Source organism: Narcine bancroftii, chromosome 2, assembly GCF_036971445.1.
Source record: "Narcine bancroftii isolate sNarBan1 chromosome 2, sNarBan1.hap1, whole genome shotgun sequence".
Taxonomy (NCBI): Eukaryota; Metazoa; Chordata; class Chondrichthyes; order Torpediniformes; family Narcinidae; genus Narcine; species Narcine bancroftii.
This window is the reverse complement of record NC_091470.1, coordinates 369,561,230-369,583,661: the sequence shown is the minus strand read 5'-3', so window position 1 is coordinate 369,583,661 and position 22,432 is coordinate 369,561,230. Positions and strand designations below refer to the sequence as shown.

Sequence of the window (22,432 nt, the reverse complement as noted above, 5' to 3'; positions counted from 1 at the left end):
TCTCCTCACCTTACACACTTAGAAAATACACATGACCAAGTTTTACTAATCATCAACTCCTCAAGATTTTTACATGTCACGTGAACAAAGACAAAGTTGTTGTGTTGACGTGGTGAGGTATGACGGAATTAAAGCTCATGGGCAGAATGGACCCTAGACAACAGTGGGCTCATCCTCCCACTCTAACCATGCCAACATCTTCAGCCCTGTCCCAGCCGCCAGGTCAAAGCAGAATCACATCTGAGACTCAAGAGTACGCAACAGAATGGACCGCCGAGAAACAAAACAAAATCACAGGCATGTATTACCATCGGGAAAATACTGCTGGTTCATGGTCTCTGGGGTACCCTGTCCATGGTTGAACTGATCACTGAAGTATTCCTCCTGGCCTGCAAATTGCTGGAGAGGACCTTAAAAAAAGGTAACAGGTTTGCGTTAAGTGCAGCCTTGGCTGTTTGGAATTTATTTATCAATTAATATACAGTAAAACCCCGGTTATCCGGAATTCAAGCAATTGGCCAAAAGAGGAGGAAAATAAATAAATAACTTGAAAGAAATAAGAATAAAAAAAAAGTTGAATAGAAGTTTAAAACTGAAGTAACACAAACCTTTGGTGTAGATCGAAATTTTATATTTAGACATACAGCATGGTAACTGGCCCTCTCAGCCCACGATCCCAAGTACACCCCCCCCCCCGGTACGTTTTGAATCGTGGGAGGAAAGTGGACCACCCTCCCCGGGAAAACCCACGCAGACCTGGGGAGAATGTGCAATCTCCTTACAGACAGCGTGGGATACGAACCCCGGTCTCGATCACTGGCACTGTAACGGTGTTGCACTAGCCGCTATGCCAACCGTGCAAATATTCAGCCAGATTTGCTCGAAGCAGCTGTTTGAATAAAGTTGTGTTTGAATAAAATGGCGTCGCCCGGGTTGAAGAGCTGTTTGATTCCGCTCACCGTTGGGGAGGGGACTCTCTCAAAGTGTCTCCTTATCCCAGCTTAGTGAGAGTCTTTCTTTGTATATTTATTAAGTATATTAGTAAGTCTTTATCTGTAAACATGGGGGAAGGGGGATTAATTAATGATGCAACACAGTTACCACAATGCTGTTATCGGGGTTCGAGTTTCAATTTTGTAAGTTAAGGGAATTACCTGATTGAATTAAGGTTTACATAATTAAGGTCTACAATACTGATATTTTTTCAACTTACTTTACATTGTCTTTTGTCTTTTAAACTGTATATTTTTAATGGTGTATTAGTTCGGCATTGTAAGAGTGAGTCTCAAGCAACCGGAAAACTTGCTTATCCGGCATCGACCAATCCCTATAATTACCAGGGGTATTACTGTATTTGTAGAGAACCGTCAATAACTAAGCAATTTAAATTTTTAAAAAGTTAACGGTGTGCTGTAAGGGGTGCCAGGAGACACTAAAGGCTCTGTACTATTACATGACAAGAAAGGATTCTTGATGCAATATCATACTCCTCCTCCCACCTCAGAAAAAGCAGCCAACGTACTGAAAGACCCATCCTACCCCAGCCTCACTCTCTTCACTCCCACCCTTCCCATTAATGGAAGGTTTCGGGCTGTGAAAGGGTTAGCTTGATTTGGAGTTGATTAATATAGGTCAGCACAACATCCAGGGCTGAAGGGCCTGTACTAAACTTTTGTTTAAATATTAAATTCTGACATACAGCACGGTAACGGGACATTTCGGCCCACAAACTCGTGCCGCCCAATTACACCCAATTAACCAACAACCTCTGTGAATTTTGAAGGGTGGAGAGGAAACCAGAACCCCCCCCCCCACCCCATGGAAATCCCATGCAGACACAGGGAGAACGTGCAAACTCCTTACAGACAGCTCGGGATTCGAACCCAGGTTGCTAGCACTGTAACAGTGTTGCGCCAACCACATTGTCTTGTGTTGTGTTGTTCTCAAAAAGTAAAACGAGGCACGTCCTCCAGTGTGTGACATTTTGAACCTGGGTTTGCCTCAGAGCCTCTAGAACTCATCACCTTGGCCGTTGTGGAGAGCCTGCTATGAACTAACTAGGTGGATTATTCCCTGCTTCCAACTTCGAAAGGCATGTAGCCCTTCAGAAAGGCCGATGGGGATCAGATGCACAGTGATTTTACCTGGAGCCCTGACTTTTTTCATCCCAAAAATAGACATTAATTACAACAAATTATTTACAAAGGAAAACCGTACAGAAGCTGTTCCCACCCATACTTTCACATTTATGCATTTCCATCGCAGTACATGGGGCAGCACGGTTGGCATTGCTGTTAGCACACGCTGTTACAGTGCCAGCACCTGGGATTCGAATCCCGCGCTGTCTTTAAGGAGTTTGCACGATCTCCCCACGTCTGCGTGGGGTTTCCCCGGGGGCTCCGGTTTCCTCCCACGGTTCGAAACATACCAGATGTGTAGGTCATTTGGGTGTAAATGGGCCGAAAGGGCCTGTTACCGTGCTATATGTCTAAATTTAAATAAACTGTTAAATTAGATTCGATTTACACTATTACCACCACTGTGGCTTCTCCCCTTCTGTTGCTTGAGGGGCTGAGACCAAGGGGAAGCCCCTCAATGCCCAGTAAAGGGAGGACTCTAGATTGTGATCCCTCCCCACAGCTCCCTCACGTTGGCTGCGTCAAACCCTAATTGAATCCCTGCAACCTGGAATGTTCCTGTCACCTGGAGATGGACTCACCTTGCTGCGCTGGTCTGTATGGGGGTATCGGTCTCTGACCCATCATGTGGTTTGCTTGATTAACAGGGCTCATCATGGTCATGGGGGGCTGGTTTGGATAATGCTGGGCCCCTCCTTGAGGCATATTGAACTGTGAAGTGGGTGGTTGTTGGTGCATCATTGGACCTGTAAAGGCAGTTCACTGGGTCAGAGAGAATCCTTCCAAGTACAACGCAAAGCAGCAAATAACTCCAGATTCTGGCACCTCCGGTTTCTCCCACCCACTCCAACGCTCTTTGACCACAATTGGAATCTGCACCTCAACTATTCTGCCTCTCTGCTCTATACTAGCCATTGAACGCAACAGGTCCTGCAGCTCAACTCATCCATGCTGTCCAAGTTGGCATTCTGTGCAAGTCCCATTTGCCTGCTTTTGGTCCAAATCACTAGACAATGAAGAATTTGCTCCCTGAACAATTTTGGGCACAACTGATCAAGAAGATCGCCTTAAAATTTTCCTATCACGTACCTTTTTTTTTTAAGATGTCACCTCTATTTCTGATTTCCTGTCATATTCTAAGTCTACTTCAAGCATAAAAAACCACGAAGTACAACATTTCGTTGAAAATTCCTTTTCTGCCTTCGCACTTGGACGTCTTCCCGGCTGATCCTGGTGCAGTCAGTGACGAACACGGTGAAAGGTTTCACCAGGACATTGCGACCATGGGAAAGCAGTGTCAGGACAACAGGAATCCATCAGCGTAGCCCACTATTGTTGGACACCAACACGAGAGGCATCAGATGCTGAGTACAAACAAATATCAGCAGCGAAATATGTTTAGGTCAGTTGAACTAACGCAATGTGTCAGCGTCGTTATGAAATGAAATGTGCTAAGTTCAATCAAAGTTAATTTAATGTTTCTCCAACTCCCTACGTGACAGAGCAAATCTGAAATTCTCTGTGTTCAACTTGAAGTTGTCGACATGATCCCAAGTTTTCAGGAAGCAAACCTTTTTTTAAAAAATAAATGTTATCCAGTGTACATTCTCAGCCCTTCCCGTCCATGGACTTCCCGTCCATGGACTTCCCGTCCATGGACTTCCCGTCCATGGACTTCCCGTCCATGGACTTCCCGTCCATGGACTTCCCGTCCATGGACTTCCCGTCCATGGACTTCCCGTCCATGGACTTCCCGTCCATGGACTTCCCGTCCATGGACTTCCCGTCCATGGACTTCCCGTCCATGGACTTCCCGTCCATGGACTTCCCGTCCATGGACTTCCCGTCCATGGACTTCCCGTCCATGGACTTCCCGTCCATGGACTTCCCGTCCATGGACTTCCCGTCCATGGACTTCCCGTCCATGTACTTCCCGTCCAGCCCTTCCCGTCCATGTACTTCCTGTCCAGCCCTTCCTGTCCAGCCCTTCCTGTCCATGTACTTCCTGTCCATGTACTTCCTGTTCATGTACTTCCTGTTCATGTACTTCCTGTTCATGTACTTCCTGTTCATGTACTTCCTGTCCAGCCCTTCCTGTCCATGTACTTCCTGTCCATGTACTGTATCTGTCCAAATGTCTTTTGAACGTTGAAACTGTGAGTTTCCTCCAACAATTTGTTCCAGGTCTAGCCCCCCACCCCGAGGGAAATAGATGCCCCTCAGTTCCTTCTTAAATCTCTCCCTTCTGGTGAACTCAGAATTAGGAAAGATAGTTCAGACGAATCTGTGGCTAAGGACCTGGTGCAGGACGCAAGGATGCAACTGTTTGGATCCTTGGGATCTCAGCTGGGGGGGGGGGGGGGTGGTGGGGGGAAGGAAAGAGGCAGGCTGTTCAGGAAGTATGGGAGGGACTTGAACCAGAGAGGGACCAACTTCCTGGCAGGCAGGGTCACTGGCCTTGCACGGGAGGGTTTAAAGTAGATTGGCAGGGCGGTGGGATCCGATGCAGGACAGAAGTTAAAAGGTGGTATGGAAGATGATGAGAGAAAGTAGTCACGTTTATTGTCATCTGATGGTACAAGTACAACCCAATGAAACCGTGTTCTCCGGTCCTCGAGGCAAAACACACAGGCACACAACCAGACAAACAATACATATGCAATTTGTCCTCTTTTAAAGTTTAGCGGGCAGGAGAAAGGCTAGTGCAAGGAGGGACAATTGGTTTAAGTTGTGTCTATTTTAATTCTAGTGGCTTCTTAGGATAATGCAGATGAACTTGGGGCATGGACAAAAATGTCAACCTTCTACAGGAGCTCTATCGAGAGCGTCTTGGCCGGCGGCATCACAGTGTGGTATGGTTGCTGCAGAGAAATGGATCTGAGGTCAATCTACAGGACCATAAGAGCGGCAGAAAGGACACTCCCTCTATTGGCATGGTCTGTCTTCTAAAGAAAGCTCCTCCCACCCCACACCATATCTTTCTACTGCTCTCGTAAGGAGTCTCCCTTCCCCCACCCCACCCCCCCCCGCCACACCACCATCGACGTGATCAACCGGGATTGTTGTCTGATGAGGGTCCGCAAAATCATTGAGGACCCCTTCCACCCTGCACACAGCATCTTCCAGCTGCTCCGGTCAGGGAAGAGATCCAGGAGGATCAGAGCCAGCCCCACCAGGCTGAGGAACAGCTTCTTCCCACAGGCAGTGAGAACGCTGAACGACCAAAGGAACTGATCGAACTGACCCTCCGAGACTCTACTATTTATTTAACAATACTTTTTATTTATTTTATTATTTGTATCAATGTCCTTCATATTTGTCTGTAGGTGACGGGAGGGAAGTTCAGGGGATACATCAGGGAAATTTTTTTTTAATAAACGCAGAGTGGTGGGGACCAGCAAGGCCTTGCGGGGGATGGTGGTGGAGGCTGAAACATTGGGGGCATTTAAGAGACTCTTAGATAGGCACATGGATGAAAGGAAAATAGAGGGTTATTGAGCAGGGAGGTTTTAGTACATTTTATTGGAAGGAATATATGGGTCAGTGCAACATCGAGGGCCGAAGGGCCTGTACTGTGCTGTAGTGTTCTACATTCTATTACAGCACAGTACAGGCCCTTTGGCCCTCAATGTTGGGCTGACCTAAATAAGTCTACTCAATAATCTAAGCCTTCCCGACCTCACACCTATAACCCTCTATTTTTCTTGCATCCAGGAGCCTGAGACCTTTACATAACCCTATTGTATCAGCCTCCAGCATCACCCCTGGCAAGGCCTTCTCCATGCTCTCTATGCAAAAAAAAACACACTACTGGTGTCTCCCCCAAACTTCCCGCCCTTCACTTTGTACGGATGTCCCCTGGAGTTTGCTGATCCTGCCCTGGGAAACAGGTGCTGGCCGTCCACCCTATCTCTCCCTCTCATAATCTTGTCGACCTCTATCAAGTCTCCTCTCATCCTTCTACACTCTAGAGGAAACCCCGAGCTTTTCTATTCTTGCTTCATAAGACACGTTCTTTCAATCCAAGCAACAACCTGGTCAATCTCCTCTGCACCCTCTCTATAGCTTCCACATCCTTCCTGTTAAGAATCTTGCCAGTAACCGTGTTCTCTGCCTTCAGGTTTGACCTTCCAAAATGCCTCATCTCACACTTTATGAAGTTCCAAGAAATTCATTGATCACAACGGGTTAAAGGAGGCAGATGCATCACAGCCATTGCCTAAGGATTTGAAAGCCATGAGTAGAGGCTAGAATTTTAGTTGGGCTGATCTAGTGTACCTTGGCCTGGCTGCATGTTCATGTTTGGTCGGGGTCCATAGCTTGCCATCGACTGTCCTTGGTTCATGGTCATTTGGTTCTGTACTGGCAACCCCTGGGACGATGGCACCGAGTGACTGTAGCCTCCCATCGAACTGTGGCTGCTAGCTGGCATGCTAACTGAGGGGTTGGCCATACCAGCCTGCCCTGGCCCCTGCACAGGCATATGATTGGATCCTGGAAATAAAACAAGAGCGCTGTTACCAACACCAGCTACACTCCCCTCCCATTCATGGTTCCCAAGTCCGACAGATGGAAGGTTATTCACTATGGATAGAAAAATGGAAATCCATTTTATTATTTACATGGAAAGCAATTGCAGCAGGCTGCTGTGCAGAAGGACATGGGAGGGCTTGTGCATGAATCGCAAAAGGTTGGTTTCCAAGTGCAGTGGGATGTCAAAAAGGCAAATGTTGGCCTTCATTGCTAGAAGGATTGAATTTTGGAGCAGGGAGGTTATGCTGCAATTGTACAAGGAAATGGTGAGGTTGCATCGGGAGAACTGTGTGCAGTTCTGGTCTCCATTACTGAGGAAGGATAGACTGGCTTTGGACAAGGTGCAGAGAGGTTCACCAGGTTGGTTCCAGAGATGAGGGGGTTGGCCTATGAGGAGAGATCAAGTCATCTGGGACTGGACTCATTGGAATTTAAAAGAATGAAAGGGAATTTTATAGAATTATATAAAATTATGAAAGATAAAGGTAGGTAAGTTGTTTCTATGGGTGGGGGAGAAGAGTTAGGTTGGAGATGAAGAGGAACTGCTTTTCCCAGAGGGTGGGGAATCTGTGGAATTCGCTGCCTGTTGAAGCAGTGGAGGCGACCTCAGTAAATGTATTTAGGACTAGCTTGGCCACGGTAGGGGGAATTAAGGGATGTGAGGTAAAGGCAGGTGGATGGAGCCGTGATCTCATTGAATGGCGGAGCAGGATCGATGGGCTGGATGGGTCCATTTCTTATGTTTTAAACCAAGGATTGGTGATAGGCAGGTGGGCATTTAATCAGTACTGAGAGATTTTTGTCATTGGTTCGAACAGGAGCCTGCAGAAGGATCAACAGCTGAAGGACCCACTCAGGCTGCTGGAGTCCTGCGTTGACCTGCGGTCGAAGGACCCACTCAGGCTGCTGGAGACCTGCGGTCGAAGGACCCACTCAGGCTGCTGGAGACCTGCGGTCGAAGGACCCACTCAGGCTGCTGGAGACCTGCGGTCGAAGGACCCACTCAGGCTGCTGGAGACCTGCGGTCGAAGGACCCACTCAGGCTGCTGGAGACCTGCGGTCGAAGGACCCACTCAGGCTGCTGGAGACCTGCGGTCGAAGGACCCACTCAGGCTGCTGGAGACCTGCGGTCGAAGGACCCACTCAGACTGCTGGAGACCTGCGGTCGAAGGACCCACTCAGGCTGCGGGCTACTGGAGACCTGTGGTCGAAGGACCCACTCAGGCTGTGGGCTACTGGAGACCTGTGGTCGAAGGACCCACTCAGGCTTTGGGCTGCTGGAGACCTGTGGTCGAAGGACCCACTCAGGCTGCGGGCTGCTGGAGACCTGCAGTGAAGGACCCATTCAGGCCTCGGGCTGCTGGAGATCAGCGGTCGAAAGACCCACTCAGGCTGCTGGAGTCCTGCGGTCGAAGGACCCACTCAGGCTGCTGGAGTCCTGCGGTCGAAGGACCCACTCAGGCTGCTGGAGTCCTGCGGTCGAAGGACCCACTCAGGCTCCGGGCTGCTGGAATCCTGCGGTCGAAGGACCCACTCGGGCCTCGGGCTGCTGGAGATCTGCGGTTGAAGGACCCACTCAGGCTGCTGGAGTCCTGCGGTCGAAGGACCCACTCAGGCTGCTGGAGTCCTGCGGTCGAAGGATCCACTCAGGCTCCGGGCTGCTGGAGTCCTGCGGTCGAAGGACCCACTCAGGCTCCGGGCTGCTGGAGTCCTGCGGTGACCTGCGGTCGAAGGACCCACTCAGGCTGCTGGAGACCTGCGGTCGAAGGACCCACTCAGGCTGCTGGAGACCTGCGGTCGAAGGACCCACTCAGGCTGCTGGAGACCTGCGGTCGAAGGACCCACTCAGACTGCTGGAGACCTGCAGTCGAAGGACCCACTCAGGCTGCTGGAGACCTGCGGTCGAAGGACCCACTCAGGCCGCTGGAGACCTGCGGTCGAAGGACCCACTCAGGCTGCGGGCTGCTGGAGACCTGTGGTCGAAGGACCCACTCAGGCTGCTGGAGACCTGCGGTCGAAGGACCCACTCATGCTGCGGGCTGCTGAAGACCTGCGGTCGAAGGACCCACTCAGGCCTCGGGCTGCTGGAGATCAGCGGTCGAAGGACCCACTCAGGCTGCTGGAGTCCTGCGGTTGAAGGACCCACTCAGGCTCCGGGCTGCTGGAGTCCTGCGGTCGAAGCACCCACTCAGGCTGCTGGAGTCCTGCGGTGACCTGCGGTCGAAGCACCCACTCAGGCTGCTGGAGACCTGCGGTCGAAGGACCCACTCAGGCTGCTGGAGACCTGCGGACGAAGGACCCACTCAGGCTGCTGGAGACCTGCGGACGAAGGACCCACTCAGGCTGCGGGCTACTGGAGACCTGTGGTCGAAGGACCCACTCAGGCTGCTGGAGACCTGCGGTCGAAGGACCCACTCAGGCTGCTGGAGACCTGCGGACGAAGGACCCACTCAGGCTGTGGGCTACTGGAGACCTGTGGTCGAAGGACCCACTCAGGCTGCTGGAGACCTGTGGTCGAAGGACCCACTCAGGCTGCTGGAGACCTGCGGTCGAAGGACCCACTCAGGCTGCGGGCTGCTGAAGACCTGCGGTCGAAGGACCCACTCAGGCCTCGGGCTGCTGGAGATCAGCGGTCGAAGGACCCACTCAGGCTGCTGGAGTCCTGCGGTTGAAGGACCCACTCAGGCTCCGGGCTGCTGGAGTCCTGCGGTCGAAGCACCCACTCAGGCTGCTGGAGTCCTGCGGTGACCTGCGGTCGAAGCACCCACTCAGGCTGCTGGAGACCTGCGGTCGAAGGACCCACTCAGGCTGCTGGAGACCTGCGGACGAAGGACCCACTCAGGCTGCGGGCTACTGGAGACCTGTGGTCGAAGGACCCACTCAGGCTGCTGGAGACCTGCGGTCGAAGGACCCACTCAGGCTGCTGGAGACCTGCGGACGAAGGACCCACTCAGGCTGCGGGCTACTGGAGACCTGTGGTCGAAGGACCCACTCAGGCTGCTGGAGACCTGCGGTCGAAGGACCCACTCAGGCTGCTGGAGACCTGCGGACGAAGGACCCACTCAGGCTGCGGGCTACTGGAGACCTGTGGTCGAAGGACCCACTCAGGCTGCTGGAGACCTGCAGTTGAAGGACCCATTCAGGCTGCTGGAGTCCTGCGGTTGAAGGACCCACTCAGGCTCCGGGCTGCTGGAATCCTGCGGTCGAAGGACCCACTCGGGCCTCGGGCTGCTGAAGATCTGCGGTTGAAGGACCCACTCAGGCTGCTGGAGTCCTGCGGTCGAAGGACCCACTCAGGCTGCTGGAGTCCTGCGGTTGAAGGATCCACTCAGGCTCCGGGCTGCTGGAGTCCTGCGGTCGAAGGACCCACTCAGGCTCCGGGCTGCTGGAGTCCTGCGGTTGAAGGACCCACTCAGGCTCCGGGCTGCTGGAGTCCTGCGGTCGAAGGACCCACTTAGGCTCCGGGCTGCTGGAGTCCTGCGGTGACCTGCGGTCGAAGGACCCACTCAGGCTCCGGGCTGCTGGAGTCCTGCGGTCGAAGGACCCACTCAGGCTCCGGGCTGCTGGAGTCCTGCGGTTGAAGGACCCACTCAGGCTCCGGGCTGCTGGAGTCCTGCGGTGACCTGCGGTCGAAGGACCCACTCAGGCTCCGGGCTGCTGGAGTCCTGCGGTCGAAGGACCCACTCAGGCTGCTGGAGTCCTGCGGTCGAAGGATCCACTCAGGCTCCGGGCTGCTGGAGTCCTGCGGTCGAAGGACCCACTCAGGCCGCGGGCTGCTGGAGACAGGCTTGTGGTAGCCAGGTATCAGAGTCGGCATTCGAGAGGGCAAGAAGGGTTCCCGAAGGGCCTCGGTCTTTCTGATCGTGTCGGAGGTTTGGATCTGAAGCTGGGGGTGGCCGATGGATGGAACAGGAGTTTGTGTGGATTCAGAGGCTGCGGGAGTCCTGGAGGCGAATCCACGGACCCTCAGTGACTCGGAAAGGACTCCCTTTTGCTTCTCATTCTCCTATTGCTAGGGGCATCGGGAAACTCTTTGTTTGCCTGATGGTAGACAGTAGCTGAGGTATATGGTGTATATTACAACTTTGTTTATCATTACATGACAATAACCTTGACCTTGAACTACAATGGAAAAATACATCATAATTCTTACTTGGTGCACCCACGCAGATATGTAAGACTCACCAAGCGTTAAACTTTGGAGGAAGTTTTTGATCATCTCTTCCAACAAGAGAATAGGAAGGGCTTAGAAGAAAGGACCAAATGGGTGTGTGTGTGTGTGTGTGTGTGTGTGTGTGTGTGTGTGTGTGTGTGTGTGTGTGTGTGTGTGTGAATTAAGAGTGCAAACTCACAGTGGTGACCATTTAGACCAGCCATTCTCAACAGAAGTTGAACAGCCCCCGGGGTGGGGGGCCACAGCACTTTTAAGGATCCACGGAGTGAAATCATAAATTTTTTTAATGTAGTTGGTAGGAAAGAAGTACAGAAGAAACTTTGACTGCTTCATAGGGAAAGGGGCCACAGCCAAAAAAGTTGAGAATGGCTGGTTGAGACTGTTCAGCCCATCACACCATGGTGGACGATAAGATAGCTCCAGCTGATAGGTTCTCCAGGAGAAAAGCCCCAGTGCTGGAGAAACTCAGCAGGTCAACCATTGTGTTCAGGCACCTGCTGACATTTTTCCACACCTTGATGAAGGGCTCAAGCCCGAAATATTCGCTGTGTATTTTTACCTTTGCTGTTTGACCTCCTGAGTTTCTCCAGTATTAAGGTGTCTGCAGATTTTCGTGTTTTAGGGAGGCACGTTTGGCGTAGTGGGTAGCGCAACGCCAGCGATCGGGACCGGGGTTCAAATCCCATGCTGTCTGTAAGGAGTTTGTTCGTTCTCCCCGTGTCTGCGTGGGTTTTCCCCGGGGGCTCCCATTTCCTCCCACCGTTTGAAAAGTACCAGGGGTTGTAGGTTAATTGGGTGTCATTGGACGGCATGGACTCGTGGGCTGGAAGGGCCTGTTAACGTGCTATATGTCTATATATAAAAAATTTAAATTTACCCTTACTTCCAATGACTATCTTGCAACCATGTGAAAGTTCTGCTCCCACCCTCTCCCAGCACACAGCTGATAAGAGCAACACTACACTAAAAAGTGTTTCTTATTGCCTTTCTACCTTGGACCGACTCCTGGGATCAATGGCCCTAGAGTCACAGAAAAAAAAACTCCCCTTCAAAAACCCATCCAACCTCCTCGCCCTCCTGGACCCACAGAAATGCGGGAACTGCAGGCGCTGGAATCTTGAACAGGCCAAGCAGCATTGATTCGAATTGCGAAAAAGGGTACGGACCCGAAAGCTTGCCGCTCCACGGAGGCTGCCCGTCCTGCAGAGTTACTCCAGCTTCTTGCTCCTTGCTCGGAGAACAAACCCGACTGCTCCAGGCTGCCCACTGGAGGCCAACATTCAGAGTCAAGGCCCCACCACACAGAAACAGACCCTTCGGCTTTTGAACCTGCTTCAACCTCTTCCTCTGTCAGCATGTACGCTGATGTGTCGAGCTATTTGGCCGATCAAGCCTGTACTGGATTTCAGAACAATCCCTATTCCACCCCCCCCCACCCAAATTTTCCCAATTGTCCTGTTAAACGTAAACATATGGCCCACGAGCCAAGCTGCCCCAAAATACATCGATTAGTGTACAACATCCGCCTTTATCTGAAGGATGGGGAGGAAACCGAAGCCGACGGGAAAAACCCACGCAGACGTGCGGAGAATGTACAATCTCCTTACAGACAGCGCAGGATTTGAACTTGAGTCGCTGACCCTGTAACAGTGTGGCTAACCGAGCTGCCCTTTACTCCCCACATTCCCACCCTCCGCAATTCCTTCCACTCATCTCCTCAGTTAGGGAGGATTCAGAGGAGATTCACAAGGACAATTCTGGAAATTAAATATGAAGATCGTTTGATGGCTCTTGGCCTGTACTCAATGGAATTTAGGAGAACACTGGGGGGATCTCATTGAAACATTTTGAATGGTGAAAGGCGTGGACAAGTAGATGCAGAAAGGTTGTTTCCCACGGTGGGAGCATCCACTTAGAACAGAGATACAGAGGAATTTCTTCAGCCAGAGAGAGGGTGGTGAATCTGTGGAATTTGTTGCCACAGGCGGTTGTGGAGGCCGGGCCATTGGGTGTATTTAGGCAGAGATTGATAGGTTCTTGATTAGCCTGGACATCAGAGGTTATGGGGAGAAGGTCGGGCAGTGGGGCTGTGAGAAAATAGATCAGCTCGTGATTAAATAGTAGGGTAGACTCGATGGGCTAAATGGCCTATTTTTGCTCCGTCTTATGGTCAATTAATCATGGACCTGCACGAGGAAACAGAAGCAACTGCGGGGGGGTGGGAACGCACCCGGTCCCAGGGAGCGCGTCCAAACTCCAGCAACGGAAGCCACCATCGCTGGGGATGGACTGGCCGCTGCACTGTGACATGGCACCCCGGCTGCCCCTCTGAGACACTCGGTCACGCTAAGGACCCCATACGTCCCGTGGCCACTCACCAGGCATCTGCCCGTTCATCTGATTCTGCATGTGAGGGGCAGGGGCTCCCCCTCCAACCATGCCATCTGCTGTCATTCCGTGGCCATGTGGGAGCTGGTTCATGCCGCTTTGGTTCATTGACCCGGGTCCCATTGGCATGGTCTGTGTGGGAGGCTGCAATGCAAGAAACAAAATCAGTGGGGGAAAGCAATCAGCAGGTGCTGATTAACCCTCATTTCACCTCCAAAGTTCTGAGCTAGGCACACACACACGTGCTCGTCTCTGGGATTGCCAACCCACTTCAACACCTCACACCCATTCATTTAAATTACAGAAAGCCCAGGGCGAATCACACCAACCAATCTCTGCTCCATCGACTCCTGCTGACCTGGGAGAGCTGCTGAAGAACCTGCCCCACCACGGTCACCCCTCCTTCTGTCAGGCAGAAGATACCCGAGCTCGTGAACACGAACCTGGCTTCCCACCTGCTGCTATCAGACTCCTGAATGGGCCCCCCCCACAGCCATCAGGCTCATGAACGAACCCCACAACATGCTGCTCTTGCTTGGTACTAATTGATTTTTTTTTTCTACACCCTGTAAATTGTGCTCTTGGACGTTGTGTGGCTTTATAAATATTAGAGCTAATACAGACCATAGAAATCTACATCACAGTACTGGTCTTTCAGCCCTCAGTGTTGTGCTGACCTAATAACCTACTCTAACTACAGTCTACAACAGTGGTTCTCAACCTTTTTCTTTCCACTCACATCCCACCTTAAACAATTCCTCTGCCATCGGTGCTCTGTGATTAGTAAGGGATTGCTAAAGGTGGGATGTGGGTGGGAAGAAAATGTTTGAAAACCACCATCTTAATCGTACCTCATTGACTCGTTATGTGCACGGTTTCAGAACTCCAAAGCAAATGAGCCAAATATTTCAGTAACAATTGGGTCTAGAGCAGTGATTCTCAACCTTCCCTTCCCACCCACATCCCACCTTAAGCAATCCCTTACTAATCACAGAGCACCGATGGCAGAGGGATTACATAAAGTGGGATGTGAGTGGAAAGAAAAAGATTGAGAACCACTGATTATTAAAAGAAGCGTTTGAGGAGAGGGGTGAGAATTTAAAGAAGATGCGAAGGGCAAGTATTTTTGCGTGGAATGAGCTGCCAGAGGTGGTGGTGGAGGAACCAGGTACTATCGCCGCGTAGAAGAGACTTGGATATGCAGGGGATGGAGGAGTATGGGTCGTGGGCAGGCAGCAGAAATTTAGTTTCATTCAATCATCTGGGACACGGGTTCTCAACCTTTTCCTTTTCCACTCACATACCACCTTAAGCCTATGTAATAGGTGCTCTGTGGTTAGTAATTGACGATGATTTACTTTATTGTAATTGACCCAGAAAACCAGCCTGTGTGATTCAATCAGCATCGACCGCAAGTTAAAAAATAGTCCTGTACATATTGCAATAAAACGTGCAATTAAAACGGACAACAACACTATTCGACAATGAACTGTTAAAAAGTACTGATTTTACGATGTGAGTGTTGGGTTGGTGCCAGAACAAATGTTAGAGGGGAGCATTAGCGTGTTAGAAAGTGGGGAGGCCTGATGCAAGGCTCATAAACTCGTTCAGCCTGGGGGTGGGAGGGGTTGCAGTTAACATCATCCGCCTCTCTAATGTAGGTGACTAGAGCGCGCCAGTGACGAGGCCAGGGGCAGGAGAGGAGTTGTTAGCGTGCGTCAAGCTAGATGCTGGTGACGCTGGAGGGAGGATGGGTCTGACAGCGAGCAATGGCCGTGGCCTTATGGGGGGGGGGGGTGGGGAAAAATAACACCTCGCTTGGGTGGGGCACTGACCCTGTGTGAATGCAGTCCCACTCAGTGCCGTGATTCAGTGTTCAACATCGTCACAGCTACGTTTAAAACAAAGTTCTTGAGCCCACTGGTGCATGAGCGAAGGCTCCTGTTGCATCTGCCCGATGGGAGAAGAGTGAATAGTCCAATGCTTCGGGTATGTCGCATCTTTGATTATGTTTCTTGCCATGCCCTGACATCGTTCCCTATAGATCAGGGGTTCTCAGCCGTTTTCTTTCTACTCACTTCCCACTTTAAGTAATCCCTATGATGCTCTGTGATTAGTAAGGGATTGCTTAAGGTGGGATGTGGGTGGGAAGAAAAAGTTTGAAAACCACTAATTGACTCGTTACGTCCACGGTTTCTGAACTCCAAAGGAAAGTAACAATTGGGTCTAGAGCCATGATTCTCAACCTTCCCTTCCCACCCACACCCCACCTTAAGCAACCCCTTACTAATCACAGAGCACTGATGGCACAGGGATTACTTAAAGTGGGATGTGAGTGGAAAGTAAAAGGTTGAGAACCTCTCTGTGATTCTCATTTTTTAAAATAATATTTAAGCTTCATATATTTATTGTTTGTATGTCCTAGCACACGTTCTGCATCGTGGACTGGAGAACGCCGTTTCGTCCAATTGTACTGGTACAATTGGATGACAAATGAACTTGAATTTCTATTTCTTTCTTTATTACTGCTCCTCTACCTGCTGTTGATCTAACGTGCCTGAATAGCACGCACAGTTTTAATTTCATCTCAGAACACGCTGCAATAAACCATTCACTTGAGATGTTCAAGATAAAAATTCAGTGGGGCAGCAGGATTGAATAGCAGGGAAGACTTGATGGGCTGAATAGCCCATTTCTGCTCCTATGTCTTATACTCAACTTCCAAGGAGGTAAAACAAGGGGACAAAACATCATTAAACATAGTCATGATCTTAAAACCAGAATCCAGAACATTTGGGGGGGAGGGGGGAGAAATTACATTGTCTTCAGTTTAGAATGATGGATGATCTCAATGAAGCACTGGAAACACCCCCCCCTCCCACCCCCCAGGGATTTGATAGGTTAAACACAGGCACGAGGCTGGGGGGAGGGGTGGTCACAGTCTAGGAGAAAAGGTCAGTTGTTCACATGAGAGACAAGAAGAAGTTTCTTCACCCAGAGACTGAATCTTCACAATTCACTTCCCTAGAGGGGCATGGATGCTGAATCACAGAGTCCTCTCAAGGCAAGACACCTGAAGGTTTTCTGTACATTGAGAAAATCGAGGGTGTCAGGATGAATGCAAGAAAGGAACATGGAGGTAAAAGATCAGCTATGATTTCATTGAGTGGCGGAACAGGAGAGAGGAGCTGAAAGTACTCTTCATGGCTGTAAACGGCAGTCAATGGGACCTTAATCACAACCTTCAGGCCTGACCTACCCTTACAACATACTGTGCCAACCAACGACTTGGAGTTCTATTCTCAATGAGCTGAAATTCCAAGTCAACCCTAAATCATTCTTCAGCCTCCAGAGAGGAATATTTCAAAATCTTCATCATTTTTGAAGAATTTAAGAGCATAATAAAAAGAACAGGAGTGTGCCATTAGGCTCATTGTACATTCGTTTAGCCCATAGCTGACTGGGTGTGGATTCAGATCCATTTACCTGCCTGTTCCCCACAACCTTCAATACCTTATTATTCAATGAGGCAGCCTCTATTGCTTCCTTGGGCAGAGAATTTCACAGATTCACTTGAATCTAGAACAGGGGTGACATACTGCACGATTACAGGCCATTTTGGCCCACAAGTATGTACCAGGGGTGTAGGTTAATTGGGCGTTTCCAGAGAGGAAAACCATGCTTAACAAGCATACTATCAATTTTTTGAGGAGATAACAGGATAGACAGAGGAGAAGCAGTAGATGTTGTGTACTTGGACTTTCAAAAGGCCCTCGACATGGTGCCATATATGAGGCTGCTCAGCAAGATGAGAGCTCATGGAATTACAGGAAGGATAGAACATTGGTTAATAGGCAGGAAACAGAGAGTGGGAATAAAGGGATCCTACTTGGGTTGGTTGCCTGTTACCAGTGATGTTCCACAGGGGTCAGTGTAGGGGCCGCTTCTTTTTATGTTGTATATAAATGATTTGGATAATGGAATAGACGGCTTTGTGGCTGACACCAAAATATGGTGGTGCTGAGGCTGCAGGGAGACTTGGATAGATTAGGAGACTGGACAAAGAGGAGGCAGGTGAAATACAAAGTTGAAAACTGCACGGTCACACAGTTTGGTCGAAGAAATAGATGGGCAGACTATTATTTAGACGAGGAGAAAATTCTAAATTCTGAGTTGGGAACTTGGGAGACGTTGTGCAGGATCTCCTAAAGGTTGACCTCCAGGCTATGTCAGTGGTGAAGAAGCCGAATGCAATGTTGGGATTCAGATCCAGAGAAATAGCGTACAAGTGCAGGGATGTGATTTTGAGACTTTATAAGGCTCTGGTGAGACCTCACTTGGAGTAGGGGGTACAGTTTTGGGCACCTTATTTGAGGAAAGATGTGCTGGCATTGGAGAGGGCTCAGAGAAGATTTACTAGAATGATAACAGGAATGAAAGGGTTAGTATACGAGGGACATTTGTCAGATCTTAGACTGTACTCGTTGGGAGTACAGAAGGATGAGGGGGGGACCTCATAGAGACATTTCGAATGCCTTGAAATTGACAGGTATTTGATTAGTCAGGCCATCAAGGGTTAGGCGAGAAGGCCGGGGAGTGGGGCTGAGTAATAAAGGAGCAGACCCAATGGGCCAAGTTGTCTACCTCTGCTCTTATATCTTGTGATTCCATTTGCCTCCTTGACTACCTGTGGATTCTGCAAACTAACCTCTTGTGATTCATGCACAGGCACCCCCAGGTCTCTGGACAACATGCTGGAATCTTCCATTTTAAAAATTAGTCACACAGTCATTCAGCATGAAAACAGACCCCAGACCCCTCCTTCCAACTTATCCACGCTGACAAAAAAACTCACTCACACTAGTCCCTCGTTGTTCTAAAGATGAGATTTCTTGCCCCCCCAACAATCCCTCACTCTCCTGTGAGTACAGGCCCAGAAATATCAAGCACGCCTATACATTAACCCCCTCGGCCCTGGGATAATTCTCATAAGAACCCTCTCCATCACCAGATATTCCCCGTTGACCTCTGGCCAATGTCCCTCTCTTGCACTCTTCCTTCAGCGGGTGTCTCCAGCCTCTCCTCGTACACTCACCTGTTTGTCTGCTTCCACTGATCTCTCTTTCCTGCCTCAGTCTCCCAACTTCACTCCTCCAGCTCCCTCTGTCGATCATCCTTCACCCCTCACTGCTCCATCTGTTGACCCTTCTTTAATGCTGCCCACCTTTTCTCCTGTCATGAAGCAGGTTGACGACTGTCCAATTCCCTCCATGGATGGATTCCTCCGGCAGTTCACTTATTGCTCGAGATTCATGTACCTGCAGTCACGCGTCTCCTACTTTTAGAGCCATAGAATATCACAGAACAGAAACAGGCCCTTCTAGTCCACGTTCAACCCTTCAGGTCCTACTGACCTGCATCTGGACCATACCCTTCCCATTCATGTACCTGTCCAAATTCTTCTTAAATGTTAAAATTGAGCCCTCATTCACCACCTCAGCTGGCAGCTCATCCACACCCCCACCAATCCCTGGGTGAAGAGATTCCCCCTAAACTTTTCCCCTTTCGCCCTTAACCCACGTCCTCAGGTTTATATCTCACTGACTCTCAGTGGAAAAGTTTGGATTTACTCTGTCCATCCACCTCATCATTTTAAATCCCTCTATCAAATCTCCCCTCATTCTTCTAGACTCCAGTGAATAAAGTCCTGACCCGTTTCACCTTTCCCTGTCTGGGCAACATCCTAGTAAATCTTCTCTACACTCTTTCTATCTTATTGATATCATTCCTGTAGTTTGCCGACCAAAACTGCACACAATCCTCCAAATTTGGCCTCACCAATGTCTTATACAACCTCACCATAACATCCCAACTCCTGTACTCAATACTTTGATTGATTGAAGGCCAATAAAGGTTTCCTTTAATTAAGGTAGGCACAAAGTTTAAAATGCAATGTCCTCTCACATTAGAATCAAACGCTGTCGGGCCTTGTCTTATTTAATAGGGACACTTACAGCTGGCAAAAGTGACTGCATATTCTGATTGGAATCTGCGATTGTTGCCAAGTAGACCAGATTTCTATGCAGCATTTGCTGATACCTAGAAGAGAACACACAAAACATTAGGAAAACACAAAAGTCTGCAGACAACGGGTATGAATTAAAAACACTCACGAGGTCATGCACTCATCTTCCCCTGTGGCCGCAGGAAGTGCCCCACTCGCCCTCACACCTCCTCCCTCACCACCATTCAGGGGCCCCAACAGGCCTTTTGAGTGAAGCATCACTTCATTTGTGTATCCACAGGAGTGATCTACCACACCCGGTGCTCCCTTTGTGGCCTTCTCTACATCAGAGAGACTGGGAGATTGATTCACTGAGCACCTTCACTCTGCATCAAGGACAAGGCATTTCAATTCTGCGCCCCACTCACGTCTGTACATGGCCTCACGTACTATCCCACCAAGACCACCCGTAAATTGGAGGAACAACACCTGATTTTCCGTCTGGGCGCTCTCCAGCTGGATGACATTAACGTCGACCTCCAGTTTCCATTAACCTACTCTCCATTCTCCCTCCCTTACCTCTCCCCTTGTCTTCATACCTCCAGCTCTCCATCCCCTTCCCTCTCCATTCACAGGGCCCTCCCCCTGTTTGCTGCTGTGCCCTCCCTCCCTTCTCCACCTATTACCTCCTGCCTTTGGGACCGTGCTCCTCCTCCCACCAACATTTTGTTCAGGCGTCTGCCATATTTTTCCACACCTTGATGAAGGGCTCAAGCCTGAAACATTGGTTATATTGTGGTCGTTTAGCGACAAACTAAACTTGCCAGTTTAGTTGAGTAAGACCTCCTGCCTTTTACTAAACTCTGATGTACATTTTTAAAACACCCTCGCTCCCGCCGGCCTTGGTGACGCTCGACCTTCGTGACGCCATCCCTGACGTTTGGGACAAACCCAGTACTTCAGGGATTCCTGTCCTTGCAGACTCAAACCTCTGCATGCTGGTTTGTTGTAAGGCGTGGTTTAACCACTACAGGATTTCCCCCCCCGCCGCTCGCCCCAGAACTGGTGTTAGAAGGCGATGATCCCATTACATATACCCCGTCTGCCTGCTTAGGTGGACGACCTCTCCATGGTGGGCATGGAACTGTCACCAGTTGCTGCAAGTCCATGTGTGTTGGCTTAAGGCAGTCAATTGCGATGGTCTCTTGCCTGCAAATGTTCACTACACGTTATACCGTTGTGCTGCTTCACTCTGAATGGACCTTCGTATGGGCGTTGAAGATGCATCCCTCGTTGTATAAATACATACTCACACAGTCCTTGAACCATGTCTTGAGGTAGGAACAGGTGTCAACGTGCCGACTTTCTCATGCAGCCGTGTGAGGAGTGCTGTGGATGAATCCATCTATCCTCTTGCCACAGGCACGAACTCCCCTGGAACCAGCTCAGCAGAAGACGTTGCCAAATCCTCTTTTGGTGCCATATAAATGCCCAACATCACCCAAGGCAACTCATCCATCCAATCAGGGCCTTTTGAGGGGCGTCATGAGGGCTGATTCAAATGGCGGTGGAATCTCTCCACAAGGCTGTTGGATTGTGGATGGTACGTCGTGGTGCGATGCAACTGCGTGCCGAGTAGCCAGGTTAGCCCTGTCCACAAGATTGATGTGAATTGTGCCCCCCCCCCCCACCACATCTGAGGTCATGTCCACGGGTAACCTGGAATAAGCCACCCAGTTCGTGACAAATGCTCTGGCGCATGATGTGGTGGAGGTGTCGGAAAGTGGGGCAGCTTCCGGCCACCTCATAAACCGATCGACCATTGTCAGAAGGTACATGGCAGCTCGGGATGGTGGTAATGGTGCCACAATGTCTATATGTACATGGTCAAAGTGCTTGTGTACTAGAGGAAAAGACTGGAGTGGTGCTTTTACATGCCGCTGTGTTTTTGAGGTCTGGCACTGTACACAAGTTCTGGCCCAGTGTCCAACCGTTTCCATAGCCCGTGCCATACAAATTTCCCTGCTACTTGCTGCAGGGTGGCTCGAATGGAAGGGCGCGCCAGGCCATGAATCGCATCAAATACTCGGAGTCTCCAAGCAACAGGAATAATTGGTCGGGGTTGCACCCCAGTGGACAAGTTCCATAGGATTTTAACCGTTGAAGGTCCAAATCTCAAGTCCTGCAGCTTAAGTCCGGATACTGCAGTACGGTAGGTGACTATGTCCTCGTCCACCCCACTGTGCTGCTGTGTGAGCTGCATAGTCTAAACCGGGAAACCATGTGTGAACTGAATGGACTGATGTGTGGGACAGCACATCTGCAACTAAATTCACGCTGGCTCCACCATGTTGTTTTGCGTGCCAGAGGATACGAGTGCAGGCTGCCAGTTCACGGGGGTAGATATTGGGAGGGAAGGGGAGGGGGAGGAAGCATATAGAGGGAAAATTTTGTTTTCTTTTACTTTATTCTTTATTTGTATCTTATATTTTGCTTAATAGATAAAGGTTTTTTAAAAAAGTCATAATTTGCCAGGAGCAGGAGAATGTCCTTAGGCATCTGCTCCAGGAACAACTGCTCAAGATGCAGACAGGACCTGTGGCTATCCGCTAGCGCCAGCATTTCATTCATAAAGGCAGACGGTGTTCAGTTGCCCAGGCCAACCATCCGTAACAGCCTTGCTGCTCGCTCGTGGCGGGACAGCCCGAATGTGCCAATCAGTAGTGCCTTAATGGCATCGTACCGATTAAGTCTCAGGGGACTGACTCAGGAAATCAACAATCCTTCCTGCCATGACCTGGTCCAAATGAACCGACCGTGTAATGGAATTTGGTGGAGTCCATTGTGATCTTACAAACGTGGAACAGGGCCTCTGCCCACTGAAACCAGACCATAGGCTGTGAGGTACAAAAGGATGAGTTTGAGCGCTACCGCATTCTGAACATTTTCTTTTGTCATTTTGAGTCCAAATCGCCGAAAGGGCCCGTTGGGGTCACCACTACAGATGTTTAGTGGCGAACTAAACTCACCAGTCACTGCAGTTAAGACCAACGGCCTTAATCAACTATGATGCGTTTTTAAAAACACCCTTGCTCCTGACGGTCTTCGCGACGCTTGGCCCGGAAATGACGTAATCTCTGACGATTGGTAGCAAGTCTGGTACTTCAGGGCTTCCTGCTACTGCTGACACAAAGC

General features: G+C 50.0%; 1 protein-coding gene across 3 annotated transcripts in view; it reads right to left on the bottom strand.

The window, feature by feature from the left end:
- Nucleotides 1-22,432, bottom strand: part of ss18 (SS18 subunit of BAF chromatin remodeling complex) — an 81,587-nt gene that overhangs the window by 28,523 nt on the left and 30,632 nt on the right. For 2 of the 3 annotated variants that reach the window (XM_069922582.1, XM_069922583.1), the window contains 5 exons: nucleotides 19,248-19,332; nucleotides 13,224-13,377; nucleotides 6,417-6,632; nucleotides 2,720-2,884; nucleotides 309-410 (listed from right to left, as the gene is read on the bottom strand). In XM_069922582.1, coding sequence (XP_069778683.1) covers nucleotides 309-410; nucleotides 2,720-2,884; nucleotides 6,417-6,632; nucleotides 13,224-13,377; nucleotides 19,248-19,332 — 722 coding nt within the window. The remainder of the gene's footprint in view (nucleotides 1-308; nucleotides 411-2,719; nucleotides 2,885-6,416; nucleotides 6,633-13,223; nucleotides 13,378-19,247; nucleotides 19,333-22,432) is intronic. The other variant, XM_069922584.1, reaches the window with a different exon arrangement.